The following is an 18,995-nucleotide window of genomic DNA, read 5'->3' on the forward strand; positions in this document are numbered from 1 at the left end:
AATGAATTAGGAAGTGCATGGGAGGTGGCGTCTCCGTAGCCAGGTGGGAAGGAGCAGCAGTGCGTAGCACACGCTTCTTGATTAGACCGGGGTTCGAGCCCGTCACCACCAAATACGGAGGATGCGGAAAGATCAGGGAATGACCACCGCATATCCTCGGAGCAATATGGCCTTAGTTGCTGATGCTCCTAAAAACCAAATAACAAATAACAAACAAAGCATGGGAGGTTTAAATCTTTTCGCAGATAAGCTTGCTCTATTAGTTTGACAATTCATGGTGTATTCAATAGTAAGAAAAAGTGGGTGGGACATACTGTATGAAGTAATGAAATTTTTGTATATGGCGTACACGTGGTAAGAATATACCCAGATCCTTGACATAACGTGGCCTCGACAATGCTCCCCGCATACACACTACTCGGACTCCCTCCAGTCACTATCCGGCAGAGTAGAGGTAGCAAGGTTATACACTAGCTGATCCGGAAGCCTCCTAGAGAGTTACCAATAGGTTCGGTCCGGTGTACTAACTAGCGGCCGGCCTGTGAACACTGTTTTAGAGCTGTACCCTCAAAAGTAAGGAATATTGGATCTCGCCACGACGTTCATCATAACCTCAAAAGTCATCAATCATACTGCATGATGGAAGAGATAATGGAGGGTTGACCGGAACTTAGCTCTAGAGACTAAACATGGGTTCCACCACTTCAAGCCTTCAATAAGCAAAGTGGTGGTATTTCACTGGTTGATGAGAGTCATCTACCACCTAGTACTGCCTGGTAACATAGAGGGGCGGCGTTCCTCCATGTGGTGTGGGTGCCACACCCCGACCCTTGCATATTTTGGTTCACACCTGGGTGGTCACCCACCATGTACTTGTGCATGGAGGTTATACCCAGGATTACTAACAGTCCCACCATCGTGAAGGTGCAAGCAGAGGATTTGGTTGTCACAGACCGTCCGGACTTCGCTGAAATTGGGTCCATTTGACTTGAGTGTCACCCGAATATCAATTCCATCAGCGTTTTAGACTCCCAGGTAGCAAGTACAGCTTGTCTGGCATATCTGAGAGAATGTCTGTGACAACCTCAAGGACCAAGATGGTTTATTGATGAAATTTTTTGTTTATTCAATTACATGCACTGAATTGCTACTTACTTCCCAGTTGTAATACAAAAAGTGTTTGGATTCCTTCATTTAATGCAATCATTGTTAGAGTTTTTATGTAATTATTAGACTAGTATTTGTGTTTGTTGTTGCTATTAACTGATTAATACATTTTTATAGAAGTTTGCACCACTCATTCCTGGTTCCACACAATGCAAGACAGTGTCACAAGCAAGATACTGTCCTGTGGCCCATTTTCTTAAAGCAAAGATTCTATAGTAAGAAACTGCATGTCCTAGTTTCTATCCTACTTTCCTGTAAAATTGTTTAGATAATAATGCTTTAGCTTTTTGTATGGTTTTCTGCACTCATCATTTAGCAGGACAGAATGTAAAAATGCCAAAATGTATTACAAATTTTAATATATTTTTTTCTGTAATAAAAAAATGAATGCAATATTTTTAAGTTTAGCTTTTCATGGTTTTTTTATATTCATTATTGTGAAGCTCTTCTCTTTATTGCAGCATATTTTTAAAGGAATTAGAGAAATATGAGACAATGCCAGAGGATGTTGGGCATTGTTTTGTTACCTGGGTAAGTAAAACCAGCTACTTTTGATAAATATGAACAAAGTTAGAAATAAAAATTAGTTGAGATAAAACTTTATATATAAAATATTAAACAGAATCGTGCTTTCATAAGTATTTTTAATCATGCTTGTCATTTTTATCTTAAAATTTCACATTTGTTCTTGCTTTTAACCTTAAGCTTTTATCCCTTTTTCTTGTTTGTAACCCATTTGAATTGGAAGGCGTGGTGTGCATGCTATAAAGAGATATTTAACTAGCTAATTTCTCCTCCTCCTCACTCACTGGCTCATTTCACCATTCCCACTTACATCACACTAGAACTGAAACTAATGAGATAATCACATAACTTAGTCCTATAATCAGATTAATTTCATATATTTCCACAATGTGGGTTTTGAAGGATGCGAATAAATTGTTATTTTGAACAAATTTTTTGATAGACCTGGAAGAATTTTGTCTTCAATATTTAGCATTGTGAGGTTTTATGGCTGCTAGAATTCTTGAGTCATGATTCTATCTGGGTTCTAATGTTTTTATCACATTTGTCCAGAATGTCATCTACTGAAACCATGTCAGGATGTAGTTTTGAAAACTAGTAATGCAGCAGAGGGTGAACATGAAGTGTAGTAGCACATGCATTTAAGTTGACCATGGTTTGAGCTAACAAACTGCTAAATATGGTAATGATTATATTCATGTCATAATGAATAGTTGTAACTTTCTCTGACTTAGTGATTGTCTGGGGTAGTGTTTTTTTTTTTTTTTTTCAACTTTTTATGAAATACATTCATAGCAGCAGTGCTTTTTTTGTGACGGTACCCAATGGTACGGCATACCGGCACCTTTATTAACAGTGACGTGTTACCTTTGGATGCAATGCACTTTGAAATTTATAATATTCCGTAAATTTTTTCACACGTTTGCCTACTATTCAAATAAGCTTAAAATGATTTAACTAAATTTGCATTTTTTTACTGTCTATTGTTAAGATATTTTCCATGTAAAACTGTACAGTCAGTCCTCGTATAACACGTGTTTACACTACACGAATTCGATCATACATGATTTATAAATAGGGGAGCGATATCTTATATAACACGAACCGGATTCGCTTATTAGCATTAGCATTAGCATTAGTAGAGGCATTTGATGCAAGAAAGCAAGCTTATTCAGCATCAGCCAAAAAAAAACCCACTTCCACTTCACCCCTCTGTTCGTTCAAAATACCTGTCCAGCTGAGCCTTAAACTTATTTAGGCTATCAACCTCCACCACAAGGGATGGAAGTCTGTTCCACCAACCAACCACCCGCTGGCTAAAGGCAAATTTCCGCACGTCTATCCTACATCTGTCTTTCCTCAATTTGAATTTATGCCCTCTCAGGTGATTTCTCTGAGCTAGAGGAAGAATCCCATCAGCATTGAGCATGCTTAAACCATTCAAGGCTTTATACACCTCTATCAGATCACCTCGCTGGTGCCTAGTCTCCAGACACTGTAATTTGCAAAACTTAAGCCTTTCTTCGTAAGAGCACCCCTTTGTTCCATTCACTAATCTTGTTGCCCTTATCTGTACTCGTTCCAGCAGCTCTACATCCTTCTTGAAATGAGGTCTCCAGACCTGTATACAGTACTCTAGGTGTGGCCTGACCATCGCCTTATACAATGGAATAATCACCTCCTTATCCCTGCTGGAAAAATTCCTGTATATCATTGACAATACTCCATGAGCTACTCTTGCAGCCCATCTGCACTGCTCAGAGAACTTCATATCTGCCTGCACAACCACCCCCAAGTCCCTTTCATTCTCTACCACTGTCAGTGTAGTACCACAGAGTTGATACGTTGCTCTGGGGTTGCTGTTTCCCATGTGTAGTACTTTACATTTATCAATGTTAAACTTCATTTGCCACCTCTCAGCCCATCTGCTCAACCTTTCCAGATCCTGTTGCAGCAGCATAGTGTCAGTAGTGTCCTTGACAACCCTGCCAACCTTTGTATCGTCTGCAAACTTGGACATTAAGCCCGATATACCATCATCAATATCATTTATAAATACAGAAAACAATAATGGACCCAACACTGAGCCCTGAGGGACTCCACTAATAACATCAGTCCACGATGAGCAGTGTCCATTGATTACCACTCTCTGTCTTCTCCCCCTCAACCACCCCTTTATCCATAGCAGCAATTTGCCTCCAATGTCACACTGCTCCAATTTGTGTAGCAGTCTTCCATGTGCAACAGTATCAAAAGCCTTTCTAAGATCCAAGTATATAATATCAAAGTTTTTCCCTGCATCCAGTTCTTTTGTGACTGAATCATAGTATCCAATCAAGTTGGTCAGGCAAGACTTCCCCTTAACAAAACCATGCTGTGTCTGAGCTATAACTGAAGTCTTGTCTAAATGATCCTGCAGTGCTTCTTTAACCAGTGCCTCCATTAATTTTCCTGGAACAGAAGTTAAGCTCACAGGTCTATAATTACTTGTGTGAGCCTTTGATCCTCCTTTGTGAATTGGGGTCACATTTGCACATTTCCAGTCTATGGGTACCTCCCCTGAGTCCAAGGAAGCTCTCATAATTATGGCTAAAGGTTTGCTTACTTCCTTTGCTGCCTCCTTTAATATAACTGGATAGATCCCATCCACCCCGGGTGCCTTTCTTGTGTTTATCTTCAACAGTTTCTCCTCCACTTTACTCCCAGTTATTTCAAGATTCTGTAGCTTACTGCTAGAGTTGAATACACCTCTGGCATTCCCCTCGCTGAATAACTCCTCATGTGTGAATGTCGATGCAAAATATTCATTTAGTTTGTTAGCTACCTGAGCAGGATCATCAACACTTGACCCATCAATATCAAGTGGACCAATCTGATTCATCCCCTTCCTTCTAGAGTTTACATAAGTAAAGAACTCTTTGCTGTTTTTCTTTGCATCCCTTGCCAAGGATTTCTCGTAATCTGCCTTCGCCTGCCTAACCTCCTTTGTAACTTGGTTGCATATCAACTTGTATCTATCATAGGCTTCTGTGTCATGTGTTAATTTGTATGTATCCCATGCATTTTTCTTCTCTGCCATATGCCTCATTAGTTCATCTGACATCCATTTTGGCCTAAACCTTGAACAATATTTCTTAGTTGGTATGTAAAGCCTAGTAGCTTCCAAGATAAGTTCTTTGAATGCTTCCCATTTTGAATTTGCTGTTGGTAACATCATCAGTTGGTCCCACTGTATAGAATTTAAATACTGTCTCAGTCCATCGTAGTCGCCTTTACGGAAGCAATAACCCTTCCCTTTACCCCTAATGGTAGTTACCTCTTTGAGTAAATCCCACTTCAGCACACTGTGATCACTGCCACCTAGTGGTTCATTTATCTGCAGATTCTTAATGCATGAAGAATCACTGCTGATAATCAAATCAAGAGTATTACTCCCTCTAGTTGCCTCCCGAACATGCTGATGTAGAAAACAATCATCCAATAAATCCACAAAAGTCCTGCTAGTTTGTGAGTAACCAGCCCCCAAATTCCAGTCAATATCTGGGAAATTAAAATCTCCCATTATAAGACACTCTGATTTACTGGCCCACTCTATTTCCCTGTACAGTTCCTTATTATACTCATCAGAGTCATTAGGCCTATAGCACACTCCTACTCTCAATTTTGATCTCCCAATGTTTATGTCACACCAAACTGACTCCACACTGCACTGTCCGGCGATGTCGACTGGCTTCACTTCCTTGGTTTTTATGTGTTTCTTAACTAATAACATAACCCCTCCTCCCTTCCTATCCTGTGTATCCTTTCTGTAGACGTTGTACTCCCCAAATTGCAGTTCTGCATCCCTTATATCTGTGTGACACCACGTCTCTGATATCCCAACAATATCTGCCTTCGATGTTTTGAGCAATACCTCAAATTCATCAAATTTATTTACTAAACTCCTAGCATTGGTGTACACGCAAGTATACCCGCACCTGTTTCTATTCTTAGCTACCCTAACACAACCCATGTGTTTACTTGTACCGCAATGGCTCCCAGCAGTCTCTGAAATACCATGAATCTTGTTTTTCAGGCTTCTGCTCATTCTAATAGAAACTCTTATGCACGATTCGCCTTTGTGTTTACAAGAAATGGCAGTCGAACAATTTTTACAAGAAATGGCAGAATCACCCCAACCGAACGCAACATGATAGGAATGAAGAGAAGATTCTGAAAATGTATTTGTTTTTTATATCAGTGAAGGAGGAACACATTTCACCATAATAACATAAAAACCCACACAATTCCAGCTATCGGTATAATCGCAAATGCAATTAGATCGAGTTTACTACCAGTTTATAACAGATTCCACTAGCAGAAATGCAACTGGAAATTTTTTTTATTGTTTTATGGTAGTAACCCCTAGAAATGTGCTTTAGTAAAATGTGAAGTGTTAATAGTGTATCTCTGCCTTTACGGTGTTGTTTATTCAGTTGCTACATGTGCGCAGCTTTGTTTATGTGTATCAAACGTGCCTCCTCGTTTTCTAATTGTGCTTTATTCCTTAAAAATTAGTAAAATACTTAAAAAGGTGTGAAAAGGAATCGTCCTGGTGAAGACTCTGCAGATTCAGAGAGAAAAAGAAAAGCAATATCAATAAACAGAGGCGGACTGGGTCAAAAATTCTTACCCGGGAAAATTTATAGTGGCCTCATACTATGATTTATGGCTAAAATCACACTGGCCTCCGGCCCACCGGGGTTTCTCCAGTAAGGCTTATGGCCAGTCCGCTTCTGTCAATAGAGAAAAAATATGAAATTGTGAATCGCTTTGAGGGAAATGAAAGACCATGTGATATTGCACGTGCTACAGACCTAAATGAGGCAACGCCGAGAATTACAAAGAATGCAGAGAAAATAAAAACAACTTCCATAGCAGGAACAACTCAGTGTAATTAAAAACCATTAGATTAAGACACAAACCCCGGGGGCTCACATCTGGTGAGCATGGGCTTGGCACACCCAGGGTCCTGAGCTGGATATCATCATTCTTCTCTTTCTTGGTGATTCCCTTCTACTTTTGACTCTCTCTCTCTCTCTCTCTCTCTCTTTCTCTCTCAGGGTTACTCGGGAACTTTTTTTTTTTTTTTTTTTCCCTGGTGCAGCATAAGCCTCAGGCTTCCTTGCATCATATGGATATTAATAATAATAATAATAAAGAATTGGAAGAGATGGAACGGCTGTCATGTTTGGATAGAAAATCAAACAAAAAACAAGTTTGCTTATGATAGAAGCAAAAGCATTAGCAATATTTTATTACGTAATAAAATACGTATTTTATTCGTAAAAAATACGTATTTTTTATTATTTATTATAATAAAATATAATAATAATAAAAAAATATTATAAAAAATTATAATATTTGTTATTACGTATTTTAATCGTTATGCAATACGGAAGTATTTTATTACGATTATTTATTGTGTTTGGTAACGTTTTGGTTACCAATGTGTGTTCAATCTTGGGTGGTCGGCACCTAACCCTATTTTTCCCTTAGGGCCTGTTGTTTACATTGCACGATTTTGCATTGCACGAGGGTTTCTAGGAACACAACTATCGTGCTATACGAGGACTGACTGTATAACGATTTTTATAATTCTGAATTACTCAGTCGGACCTCTGTTTAATTATTTTGAATTCCCCTTGGAAGTTACATTTAAAATAGTTTCAGTTGAGGGAAGAAAATTTTGACATAGCGAACGGATTAGGAGAGAATTAACTTGGTACGGCTTGTTTGCATTTATGACCTTCAGGCAATTAGTTCTGCTGTGCGGATTATGAGAGATAAAGTGATTATCATTGTATAACTTAGCGGTACCTGGTAAAACCTATTCGACCACCTGTCCTACATACAGAGAAGTCGTGCTGGTCAAGAGTGAGCAGATCAAGGGGTATTCCCAATGGGCTCTGGCCCACCTTTTACTGCAGTGGTGTCCAACCTTTTCCAGTACCGGGGCCATATTCAAAAAAATTCAAAGTTTCTTTAGTGTGTTACATTTTCGATATCTTATTGCATGTAAAAGTAAAATTGAAAATATTCAAAAATTTAATTAAGTACAATACACAATTACATTTACTGAACAAAACATTTAATGAGAGAAATTTTTTGATAAAATTTAAAATGCTGTTTAATTCATTTTCCTCATGGGTCGTAGGTTGGACACCCCTGTGAATCAACTGAAAGCGCCCCATTCGAGAATTAGAAAAGTGATTTTCTTTTACCCCATAAATAATCATCTGTTATTTCGCAGAAGTATGTTATCCACATTTTTTCCGAAAATTCTCCCTATCTCTGTTTACAATTATTCGAATATCCGAATGATACCGATATCTTGGACAGTTTCAAAAAAAAAAAAAAGAAAGAAAGGAAAGAAAAATAATTTTAATTTAAGAACTAGTGACAATACCGATGACAAGAGAAGGAAAATGAGGACAACGATGAGGATGCGGTATTAAACCTTCTAAACATGAATTGGTGAAAATGAAGTTAGAAAATTGTCAATTAGAGTTAAATGCTATTCGTGGATTTTGGGGATACCTATTTGATAAGAAGGTTTCCGAAGAACTGAAGAATTTGAACTCTCTGCGTACGATACCAATTTCACCAAGTGAATGTGAACGAGGATTTTCAGAAATAAATCTGATCACCAACCAGCACTTCGTTAATAACAAAAACAGTTTCTTCACTGCTGTTTCTTAAAAGTGTGGGCCGTCTGCTGACCTGCTGCGATCCAGCAAAATATGTTGATTCGTGGCTTCTTCAGAAATGTGGATTCGTGGCTTCTTCTTCATTCAGCAACCAATACAAAGAGCAGGAAAAGAAGTCAGCATAGGGTGTTGGATGAGAACTTAATAAAAATTTGGAATATTTTACAAAAACTTTATTATGAAATTATTTTTAGTTATTTTACTCACATTTTACTTATTTTTTTATATACGTGAATAATAAATTTATGCTTAATAAGCTGTGTTAATATACCTAATTTCTTGTTCTTATTCTAAAAAAAAAAAAATTACTACTAAAGTAACAATATGTGGGGGGGGGGGGGATTTAGAGTACTTTTCATATCCTTTTAATTTTCAGTTTTTCCCGATAGCAAAGAATGAGCACCAGCACCTATTTTTTTACAAAAAAAAGCACTGCATAGCAGCATCACACTGCACTTGGCACTTATGTGGTGGCCTGTTTTTTTTTTTTTTTTTTTATATATATATTTCTTGCTACTAAAATAATTCTCATCACTCAGCTGTTCAAATCACTTACCAATACCTCTCAAGACAAGGTACTGCTCGTTATACATATTAGCGTTTTTTTTTTTTTTTTTTTCCAGATATGACGCTGTTTACCATTTCGTGCATTTATGCAGTTGTTGGCAACTGTAACAGCATACTTGTAAATTCAGCAATCACACTATACATTTATCTATTTGAATACACCAAGATCTCATAAACAGTTTATGCTTATATGATCTGTGATCTAATGCATTTCCAAGGGGGCATCTTCATAGCCAGGTGGGCAGGAGCAGCAGTGCGTAGCACACGCTTCTTGATTAGACAGGGGTTCAAGCCCATGCCCACCAAATACGGAGGATGCGGAAAGGTCAAGCAATGACCACCACATATCCCCGGAGCAATATGGCCTTAGTTGCTAATGCTCCTAAAAACCAAATAATAACAAACAAGTTTCCAAGGGACATTATTTAAATACTTAATCATATACAATATAATGAAATGAAAAATCTACATTACCTTAACATAGAAACACTATTTTAATACAGTATATATGTTAGCATTTGTCTAAAGAAAATTGCTTTATGGTGTCATCAGGGAAGAGGAGAAAACTAACCTTAAAACATATTTTGTAGAACAAGAAAGTAATGTCATAAAGTCAACCAAATGCAGATGGTTGAAATATGGGGCTTTAACAAGGTGAGAATAGATGACCAAATGGAGTAAGGAAAATTTCCTGCATCAGAATAAATGTTTAAGTTTTGCTTATGAAGAAATGCCTGAAATTAGTTTCTGACATCTTTTCATACCTGCTAACCTTTCTGATTATATCAAATTTTTGGAAATTATGTGTATTTTATGTTTTATGGAAAGTTTGCTTTCTTCCAAGTTCTAGTTATGTTTGTTTCAAATATTGACTATTGAATTTATCAATATGGACTCAAAGCTATCTTTAGATGGTTATTGTTTGCTAATATTTACTGCAGAAATCAGCATATATCATGTATATGATCTTAGCAGAACGCATGCTGAATATACACTTTTTTTTTTTTTTTTTTTTTACTTCTATTAGTAGAGGCTTATCCATGTTATTTGATTAATTTATGCCCTTTTATATATTGGTTTAATTCTTTAAAAATATTTTTGATTAATTCTGAATACTGTACAAGAACACTTTGGTATGGGTCCAAGTAATGCTTGTACTCACCTCATGAATTCTTGTTTGTTGCTACAACTGCTGATGTTGATAAGATGTTTGAGGGTAACAACATTTCAGATGAGGAGGGAGATAAAGCTTGGGATACAAACCTAAATAACTTCAAGGGGAGTGTCAGGGTAGTACACTATAAAAGATTACTTAGTCTCAGCTGTGTCTACAGTAATGTCAAGAGTGTTATCAGTAAAATTGGTGAATTGGAACTCCTGGTTAGAACAACTAATGTTGATATAATAGGATTAACAGAAACCTGGTGTCACCCAGAAATTGGTGATGATGAGTTCCACTGTGGTATATATATAATGTGTTAAGGAAAGATAGGGGAGATAGAAAGGATAGTAGGGTCATGCTTCTTATCAAAAACATCCTGACCACGAAAAGAGCTTTTGCTGAGTCTGAAATTACGTTTGCCCTCGTTGAATCTGTGTGGTGTGAATTAGTTGGAAGCAAAGGGACAATGAAAGTCAGAGTAATCTACAGACCAAAAGATTGTGAAGAATATGACAAAGTCTTTACATGCAGATGGAATGGGCAAGCAAGCGTGAATGTCTTATTATGGGTAACTTTAATCTGCCACATATCAATTGGAATAAGTGGGAAGAAAATTCACGATGGAGAAAAACCTTTTTAAATAAACTAGATGATTATTATTTGTACCAGCATATTAAAGAAAGAGATAAAAAGTAAAAAAAAAAAAATTTTTTTTTTTTTTTTAACTTTTATTAGAGAAACTACTAGGGGTTAGAATATTCTTGACCTCATCATTATTAACAAATCTGATGATATCACACCTTAGAGTACAGGAACCATTATCAGGAAGTGATCATGCAATCATCAGCTGGAAGATGAAAAAAAAGACGTTGCAGTAGTTAAAGGTAAATGCATGGGTTTTAACTTCTGAAGGTGCTATGTGGCATTTGTGAATTGGGCGGATTGCCGAGGGATGGCAAATACATTTCAATTATGGAATATTTTTAAAGCAAAAATCACAGAAGCCATGAACGCATACGTACCTTTAAGAAAACATTGCAGAATGAGGATGCCAAGATGGATGACTGCGCACTTGTGCACTGGGTGTGGGAAAGTCTTAGATAATCCAGCTGATGTTATGGATGAATTGAAAGGTACTGTGCATCGGTCTTTACTGAAAAAAGTCCCTTCATGCTGAGAAGAGGCTGTGCGAGTGAGGTTGAGCCATATTGAAATTAGCGATTTCGTAATTACAGATGACTGTTTATTAGAAAAACTTTTGAGCAGAGACCCGGGAGTTAGCATTAGTAGAGGCATTTGATGCAAGAAAGCAAGCTTATGCAGCATCAGCCAAAAAAAAAATAAATAATAAATAAATAAAAAATAACCACTTCCACTTCACCCCTCTGTTCGTTCGAAATACCTGTCCAGCTGAGCCTTAAACTTATATAGGTTATCAACTTCCACGACAAGGGATGGAAGTCTATTCCACCAACCAACCACCCGCTGGCTAAAGGCAAATTTCCTCACGTCTATCCTACATCTGTCTTTTCTCAATTTGAATTTATGCCCTCTCAGGTGATTATTCTGAGCAAGATGAAGAATCCCATCAGCATTGAGCATGCTCAAACCATTCAAGGCTTTATACACCTCTATCAGATCACCTCACCGGTGACTAGTGTCCAGACACTGTAATTTGCAAAACTTAAGCCTTTCTTCGTAAGAGCACCCCTTTGTTCCATTCACTAATCTTGTTGCCCTTCTCTGTACTTGTTCCAGCATCTCCACATCCTTCTTGAAATGAGGCCTCCAGACCTGTATACAGTACTCTGTGTGTGGTCTGACCATTGCCTTATACAAGGGAATAATCACCTCCTTATCCCTGCTATGAGTTGATGGCATATACCCTGTAGTTTTGAAGGAGAGTGCTATGAGTTGATGGCATATACCCTGTAGTTTTGAAGGAGAGTGCAAGGGAGTGTACTGAACCAGTGAGGTTAATTATGAGGGCATCTTTGGACTCGGAAAAATTCCTTTGGATTGGAGAAATGCCAATGTATTGCCAATACATAAAAACAGTTCTAAAAGTGAAGTTGGCAACCACAGGCCAGTTAGTCTGACTTCAGTGGTAGACAAAATATTAGAGGCAATGATTAAGAGTGCAATCCTGGGACATTTAGATTAAGGGAAAATCATGTTTAATTAACTTAGTAGGCTATTTTGACACAGTTACTCATGAGCTGGATTTAGGGAACAATTCTGGAAGTTTATTTTAATTTTAGCAAAGCATTTGACTCTGTCTCTCATGAGAGGTTACTGTATAAGTTTAAACAGGTTGGGATTGCTGGTAAGATTCTAAGATGGATTGCTGGGTGTGTGGCTACAGGGCTAAAGGCAGAGGATTGTGATTAATGGATATCCTTCAAATTGGTGTAATGTCTGGAGTGGAGTCCCTTAAGGATCGGTTCTTGGACCACTGTTGTTTTTGATTTTCATAAATGACATCGACGATGGGATAGAAGCTGTGATGCCAAAATTTGCAGATGATGTAAAGATTGGCAGAGTCATTAATGATCAGTGCCAAGCAGCACTTCTTCAGGATGACTTGAACAGACTTCAAAGATGGTCAGAGAAGTAGCAGCTATGTTTTAATGCTGATAAATGCAAGGTTTTGGGAAATAGCCCAACACACCCAAATAAATTATACACTTGGTGGGGTTGAATTAAAAACAGTGGAGGAAAAAAGAGATTTGGGAGTTAAAATATGGACCGATATGAAGTTTCTGAACAGTGTAAGTGAGCAACCATGAAAGCCCATGTGTCCGATTGGTGATTTATCGAATGTTATCCTATAGAAATAGGGAGATCATAATCCCATTGTATAAGGAAATTGTAAGACCACATTTGGAATACTGTGTTAAAGTATGGAGACATTATCTGAGAAATACGTCGAGCTTCTTGAAAGGGTCCAAAGATGGGCAACCTGATTTAGGTTTATAAGACTCTTATAAACCTAAATCAGGTTTAGAAGGTGGAATTCTCACTGTCATAAAGTATTACAGAACCAGGTACCATTAATTCAAATTACAGGGGAAGAAGTTTAGATTAGATTGTATGAAGTTTTCTTTTTGCCAGTGAGTTGTCAATTGCTAGAACAAGTTGCTTTTGTGATAGTTAAAGCTGACAGTTTGAATAAATTCAGAGGTCAACTGGATCGTTACCTATTGAGGAGGGAATCATATAAATTTGTATTTTCTTATCTATGTGGTTTGTTTTTTGCCTGTTCTGCAAAAGCCTGTGGCTTTCTTGCACACCGCAGCAAATGCTTCGGTCCTTGAGGTTGTCACAGACATTCTCTCAGATAGGCCAGACAAGCTGTTCTTGTTACCTGGGAGTCTAAAACGCTGATGGAACTGATATTCGGGTGACACTCAAGTCAAGTGTACCCAATTTCGGCGAAGTCCGGATGGTCTATGACAGCCAAATCCTCTGCTTGCACCTTCACGATGGTGGGACTGTTAGTAATCCTGGGTATAACCTTCATGCACAAGTACATGGTGGGTGACCACCCAGGTGTGAACCAACTTAAGCAGGGGTCGAGATGTGGCGCCCACACCACACGGAGGAACGCCGCCCCTCTATGTTACCAGGCAGTACTAGGTGGTAGATGACTCTCATCAACCGGTGAAATACCACCACTTTGCTTATTGGAGGCTTGAAGTGGTGGAACCCATGTTTAGTCTCTAGAGCTAAGTTCCGGCCAACCCTTCCCTATCTCTTCCATCATGCAGTATGATTGATGACTTTTGAGGTTATGATGAATGTCGTGGCGAGATCCAATATTCCTTACATTTCGAGGGTACAGCTCTAAAATGGTGTTCGCAGTCTGGCCGATGGATAGTACACCGGACCAAACCTATTGGTAACTCTCTAGGAGGCTTCCGGATCAGCTAGTGTATAATCTTGCTACCTGTACTCTGCCAGATAGTGACTGGAGGGAGTCCGAGTAGTGTGTATGCGGGGAGCATTGTCGAGGCCACGTTATGTCAAGGATCTGGGTATATTCTTACCACATGTACGCCATATCCAAAAATTTCATTACTTCATACAGCATGTCCCACCCACTTTTTCTTACTATTGAATACACCATGAATTGTCAAAATAATAGAGCAAGCTTATCTGCGAAAAGACCGAAACCTCCCAAGGACTTCAAATTCATATCACAAATATACGTGGTCTCAATTCCAATCTCAACGATGTCCATTTCCACTTGCAGTCATCCAAACCCCATGTACTTTTTCTGACTGAATCTCAGTTATCAGTTGATTCAACTACTGCTCATCTCAGATGTCCAAATTATTTGCTGTATGATTCCTTTCGCCTCAAAGGTGGTACTTGTGCATATGTCCATTCTGATATTCCCTGTCAGAGACTTGGCAATTTGGAATCTCCTCTCTTTGATCTTCTCTGGCTTAAAATCTGTCTTCCTCATTGTGTAAAATTCATCTGTTGTCTCTACCGTTCTCCCAACTCCACTAATCACTTGGAGCTCTTTGACTTCCTCTCTTTGCAACTTGACTTTCTGCAGTCCAACTTTCCTAACAGTGAGGTAATTTTCCTTGGTGATTTTAACATTCACAACTCCAGCTGGCTTCCGTTTTCTAGTCACACCGACCCAGCAGGTCGAGATCCTGAGGCTTTTGCAATTACTAATGACCTAGCACAGATTGTTCATTTACCTACAAGAATACCGGACAACCCTAATCATACAGCCAATACGCTTGATCTTTTTCCTCACAAACAACCCTTCTAAGTACACGGTTGAAGTGAGAGGTCCTCTAGGCACTTCAGATCACAACTTGGTGATTGTCTCGTCTCCAATGGAACCTTTATCTCATGGCTATTCCCAACCTCGTATTGTTTGGCATTACAAGAATGCAAAATGGGATGACCTGCGAGACTTGGTGGGGTTGAATTAAAAACAGTGGAGGAAAAAAGAGATTTGGGAGTTAAAATATGGACCGATATGAAGTTTCTGAACAGTGTAAGTGAGCAACCATGAAAGCCCATGTGTCCGATTGGTGATTTATCGAATGTTATCCTATAGAAATAGGGAGATCATAATCCCATTGTATAAGGAAATTGTAAGACCACATTTGGAATACTGTGTTAAAGTATGGAGACATTATCTGAGAAATACGTCGAGCTTCTTGAAAGGGTCCAAAGATGGGCAACCTGATTTAGGTTTATAAGACTCTTATAAACCTAAATCAGGTTTAGAAGGTGGAATTCTCACTGTCATAAAGTATTACAGAACCAGGTACCATTAATTCAAATTACAGGGGAAGAAGTTTAGATTAGATTGTATGAAGTTTTCTTTTTGCCAGTGAGTTGTCAATTGCTAGAACAAGTTGCTTTTGTGATAGTTAAAGCTGACAGTTTGAATAAATTCAGAGGTCAACTGGATCGTTACCTATTGAGGAGGGAATCATATAAATTTGTATTTTCTTATCTATGTGGTTTGTTTTTTGCCTGTTCTGCAAAAGCCTGTGGCTTTCTTGCACACCGCAGCAAATGCTTCGGTCCTTGAGGTTGTCACAGACATTCTCTCAGATAGGCCAGACAAGCTGTTCTTGTTACCTGGGAGTCTAAAACGCTGATGGAACTGATATTCGGGTGACACTCAAGTCAAGTGTACCCAATTTCGGCGAAGTCCGGATGGTCTATGACAGCCAAATCCTCTGCTTGCACCTTCACGATGGTGGGACTGTTAGTAATCCTGGGTATAACCTTCATGCACAAGTACATGGTGGGTGACCACCCAGGTGTGAACCAACTTAAGCAGGGGTCGAGATGTGGCGCCCACACCACACGGAGGAACGCCGCCCCTCTATGTTACCAGGCAGTACTAGGTGGTAGATGACTCTCATCAACCGGTGAAATACCACCACTTTGCTTATTGGAGGCTTGAAGTGGTGGAACCCATGTTTAGTCTCTAGAGCTAAGTTCCGGCCAACCCTTCCCTATCTCTTCCATCATGCAGTATGATTGATGACTTTTGAGGTTATGATGAATGTCGTGGCGAGATCCAATATTCCTTACATTTCGAGGGTACAGCTCTAAAATGGTGTTCGCAGTCTGGCCGATGGATAGTACACCGGACCAAACCTATTGGTAACTCTCTAGGAGGCTTCCGGATCAGCTAGTGTATAATCTTGCTACCTGTACTCTGCCAGATAGTGACTGGAGGGAGTCCGAGTAGTGTGTATGCGGGGAGCATTGTCGAGGCCACGTTATGTCAAGGATCTGGGTATATTCTTACCACATGTACGCCATATCCAAAAATTTCATTACTTCATACAGCATGTCCCACCCACTTTTTCTTACTATTGAATACACCATGAATTGTCAAAATAATAGAGCAAGCTTATCTGCGAAAAGACCGAAACCTCCCAAGGACTTCAAATTCATATCACAAATATACGTGGTCTCAATTCCAATCTCAACGATGTCCATTTCCACTTGCAGTCATCCAAACCCCATGTACTTTTTCTGACTGAATCTCAGTTATCAGTTGATTCAACTACTGCTCATCTCAGATGTCCAAATTATTTGCTGTATGATTCCTTTCGCCTCAAAGGTGGTACTTGTGCATATGTCCATTCTGATATTCCCTGTCAGAGACTTGGCAATTTGGAATCTCCTCTCTTTGATCTTCTCTGGCTTAAAATCTGTCTTCCTCATTGTGTAAAATTCATCTGTTGTCTCTACCGTTCTCCCAACTCCACTAATCACTTGGAGCTCTTTGACTTCCTCTCTTTGCAACTTGACTTTCTGCAGTCCAACTTTCCTAACAGTGAGGTAATTTTCCTTGGTGATTTTAACATTCACAACTCCAGCTGGCTTCCGTTTTCTAGTCACACCGACCCAGCAGGTCGAGATCCTGAGGCTTTTGCAATTACTAATGACCTAGCACAGATTGTTCATTTACCTACAAGAATACCGGACAACCCTAATCATACAGCCAATACGCTTGATCTTTTTCCTCACAAACAACCCTTCTAAGTACACGGTTGAAGTGAGAGGTCCTCTAGGCACTTCAGATCACAACTTGGTGATTGTCTCGTCTCCAATGGAACCTTTATCTCATGGCTATTCCCAACCTCGTATTGTTTGGCATTACAAGAATGCAAAATGGGATGACCTGCGAGACTTCTTTTCTTCTTTTCGGATTACTGTTTCAAAACTTCTGATGTCAACGTTTGCTCAGATCGTGTCAGAGAAATTATTCTTGCAGGAATGGAATCCTTTATCCCACACTCCACTTTAAAATCTCGTCCTTTATCTAAACCTTGGTTTTCCAATAAATGTGCTAAGGCTGTCCAAGAGAAGAATTTTGAATATCCTAATTGGCTTGTTTCTAATTCTTCAGTTTCATTTTCTTCCTACACCAAAGCTCGCAGCAATTGTAAAGCAGTTATTAATCAGTCCAAACTAGAGTTTGAACAGGCTAAGAGTAGAAAACTTGCTTCTTGCCCTAATGTGGTAGCCGAGCGTTCTGGTCTCTTGCCAAAGCTATTGGCCGCAACTTTTGCCCATCTCTGCTCCCACCTCTGTCCAAACCAGATGGTTCTGTTGTCATTTCAGCCAAGGATAAAGCTGACCTGCTAGCATCCCATTTTTCTTCCAACTCATGTATTAATGATCTTGGTAAAACACCTCCCACCATTCCTAACACGCTCCATTCAATGCCTCTTGTGGTCTTCTGTCAAAAGGATATCAGAAGGATTTTGATGAATCTTGATGCTAAGAAAGCTCCAGGTCCTGATGGTATTTCTCCACTTGTTCTCAAAACCTGTGCTCCTGAACTTACTCCTATTCTTTGCCGCCTTTTTTCACTTTCTTATTCCAAAGGTCTTCTAAACAAGCTTCCATCTTACGGTTTGCAACTGTTTTTAGTAATTGGGTATCCAGTTTTCTCTCTGATCGCTCACTGAGGGTGATGGTAGATGGCTCTCTGTCTTCTAACTTCTCCACTAATGCCGGTGTCCCCCAAGGTTCAGTTCTTTCCCCCACTCTTTTCCTCTTGAATATCAATGACCTTCTTTCATTGACTGGAAATCCTATCCATAGTTTTGCCGATGATAGCACCTTGCATTCAACTTTCCATTTTGAGAAACCTTGTCCAGCTCAATCAGCTTCAAGTTCTCGAAAATCTGCTGCCAATTCCTTAAATGCCGATCTTCAGGTAATTCTCCAGTGGGGCAAAGACAACTTAGTTGATTTCAACCCTTCTAAAACTCAATCTTGTCTTATATATCGCAAAAAGGATTCTTCTGCTCCTATGTCTATCTTTAGTGACACTCCGATTTCTAGGCAAAATGATATATCTCTTTTGGGGATTACCCTGACTTCTAATCTCTCTTGGCACAAGCACATTACAAATATTGCTTCCTCTGCATCTAAAAAACTTGGTTTTCTCTTTCGCTCTCGGCGTTACTTTTCTTCCAAACAGCTGCTCACTCTGTATAAATCGCAAATCCGCCCTGCCATGGAATATTGTTCCCACAACTGGGGTGGTGCCCCCAGAACCTCTCTCAGGCTTCTTGATTCCATTCAGAAGAGGGCAGTTAGGTTAATTAATGATTCATCTCTAACAGAGTTGAATCAGGTATTTCAGTTGAGCCTTAAATTTGTTTAGGCTATCAACTTCAACAACAAGTGATGGAAGTCGGTTCCACCAACCAACCACCCGCTGGCCAAAGGCAAATTTCCGCACATCTATCCGACATCCGTCCTTCCTCAATTTGAATTTATGCCCTCTGAGCTGATTATTCTGAGCAAGA

General features: G+C 39.1%; 1 protein-coding gene across 3 annotated transcripts in view; it reads left to right on the top strand.

Annotated features, from left to right (window-relative positions):
• Positions 1-18,995, top strand: part of trio (trio Rho guanine nucleotide exchange factor) — a 996,553-nt gene that overhangs the window by 585,315 nt on the left and 392,243 nt on the right. For all 3 annotated transcript variants that reach the window (XM_090387950.1, XM_090387951.1, XM_090387952.1), the window contains one exon: positions 1,629-1,698. In XM_090387950.1, coding sequence (XP_090244076.1) covers positions 1,629-1,698 — 70 coding nt within the window. The remainder of the gene's footprint in view (positions 1-1,628; positions 1,699-18,995) is intronic.

Source organism: Mastigoproctus giganteus, chromosome 13 (assembly GCF_048544385.1).
Source record: "Mastigoproctus giganteus isolate SK-2022 chromosome 13, ASM4854438v1, whole genome shotgun sequence".
Lineage (NCBI taxonomy): Eukaryota > Metazoa > Arthropoda > Arachnida > Uropygi > Thelyphonidae > Mastigoproctus > Mastigoproctus giganteus.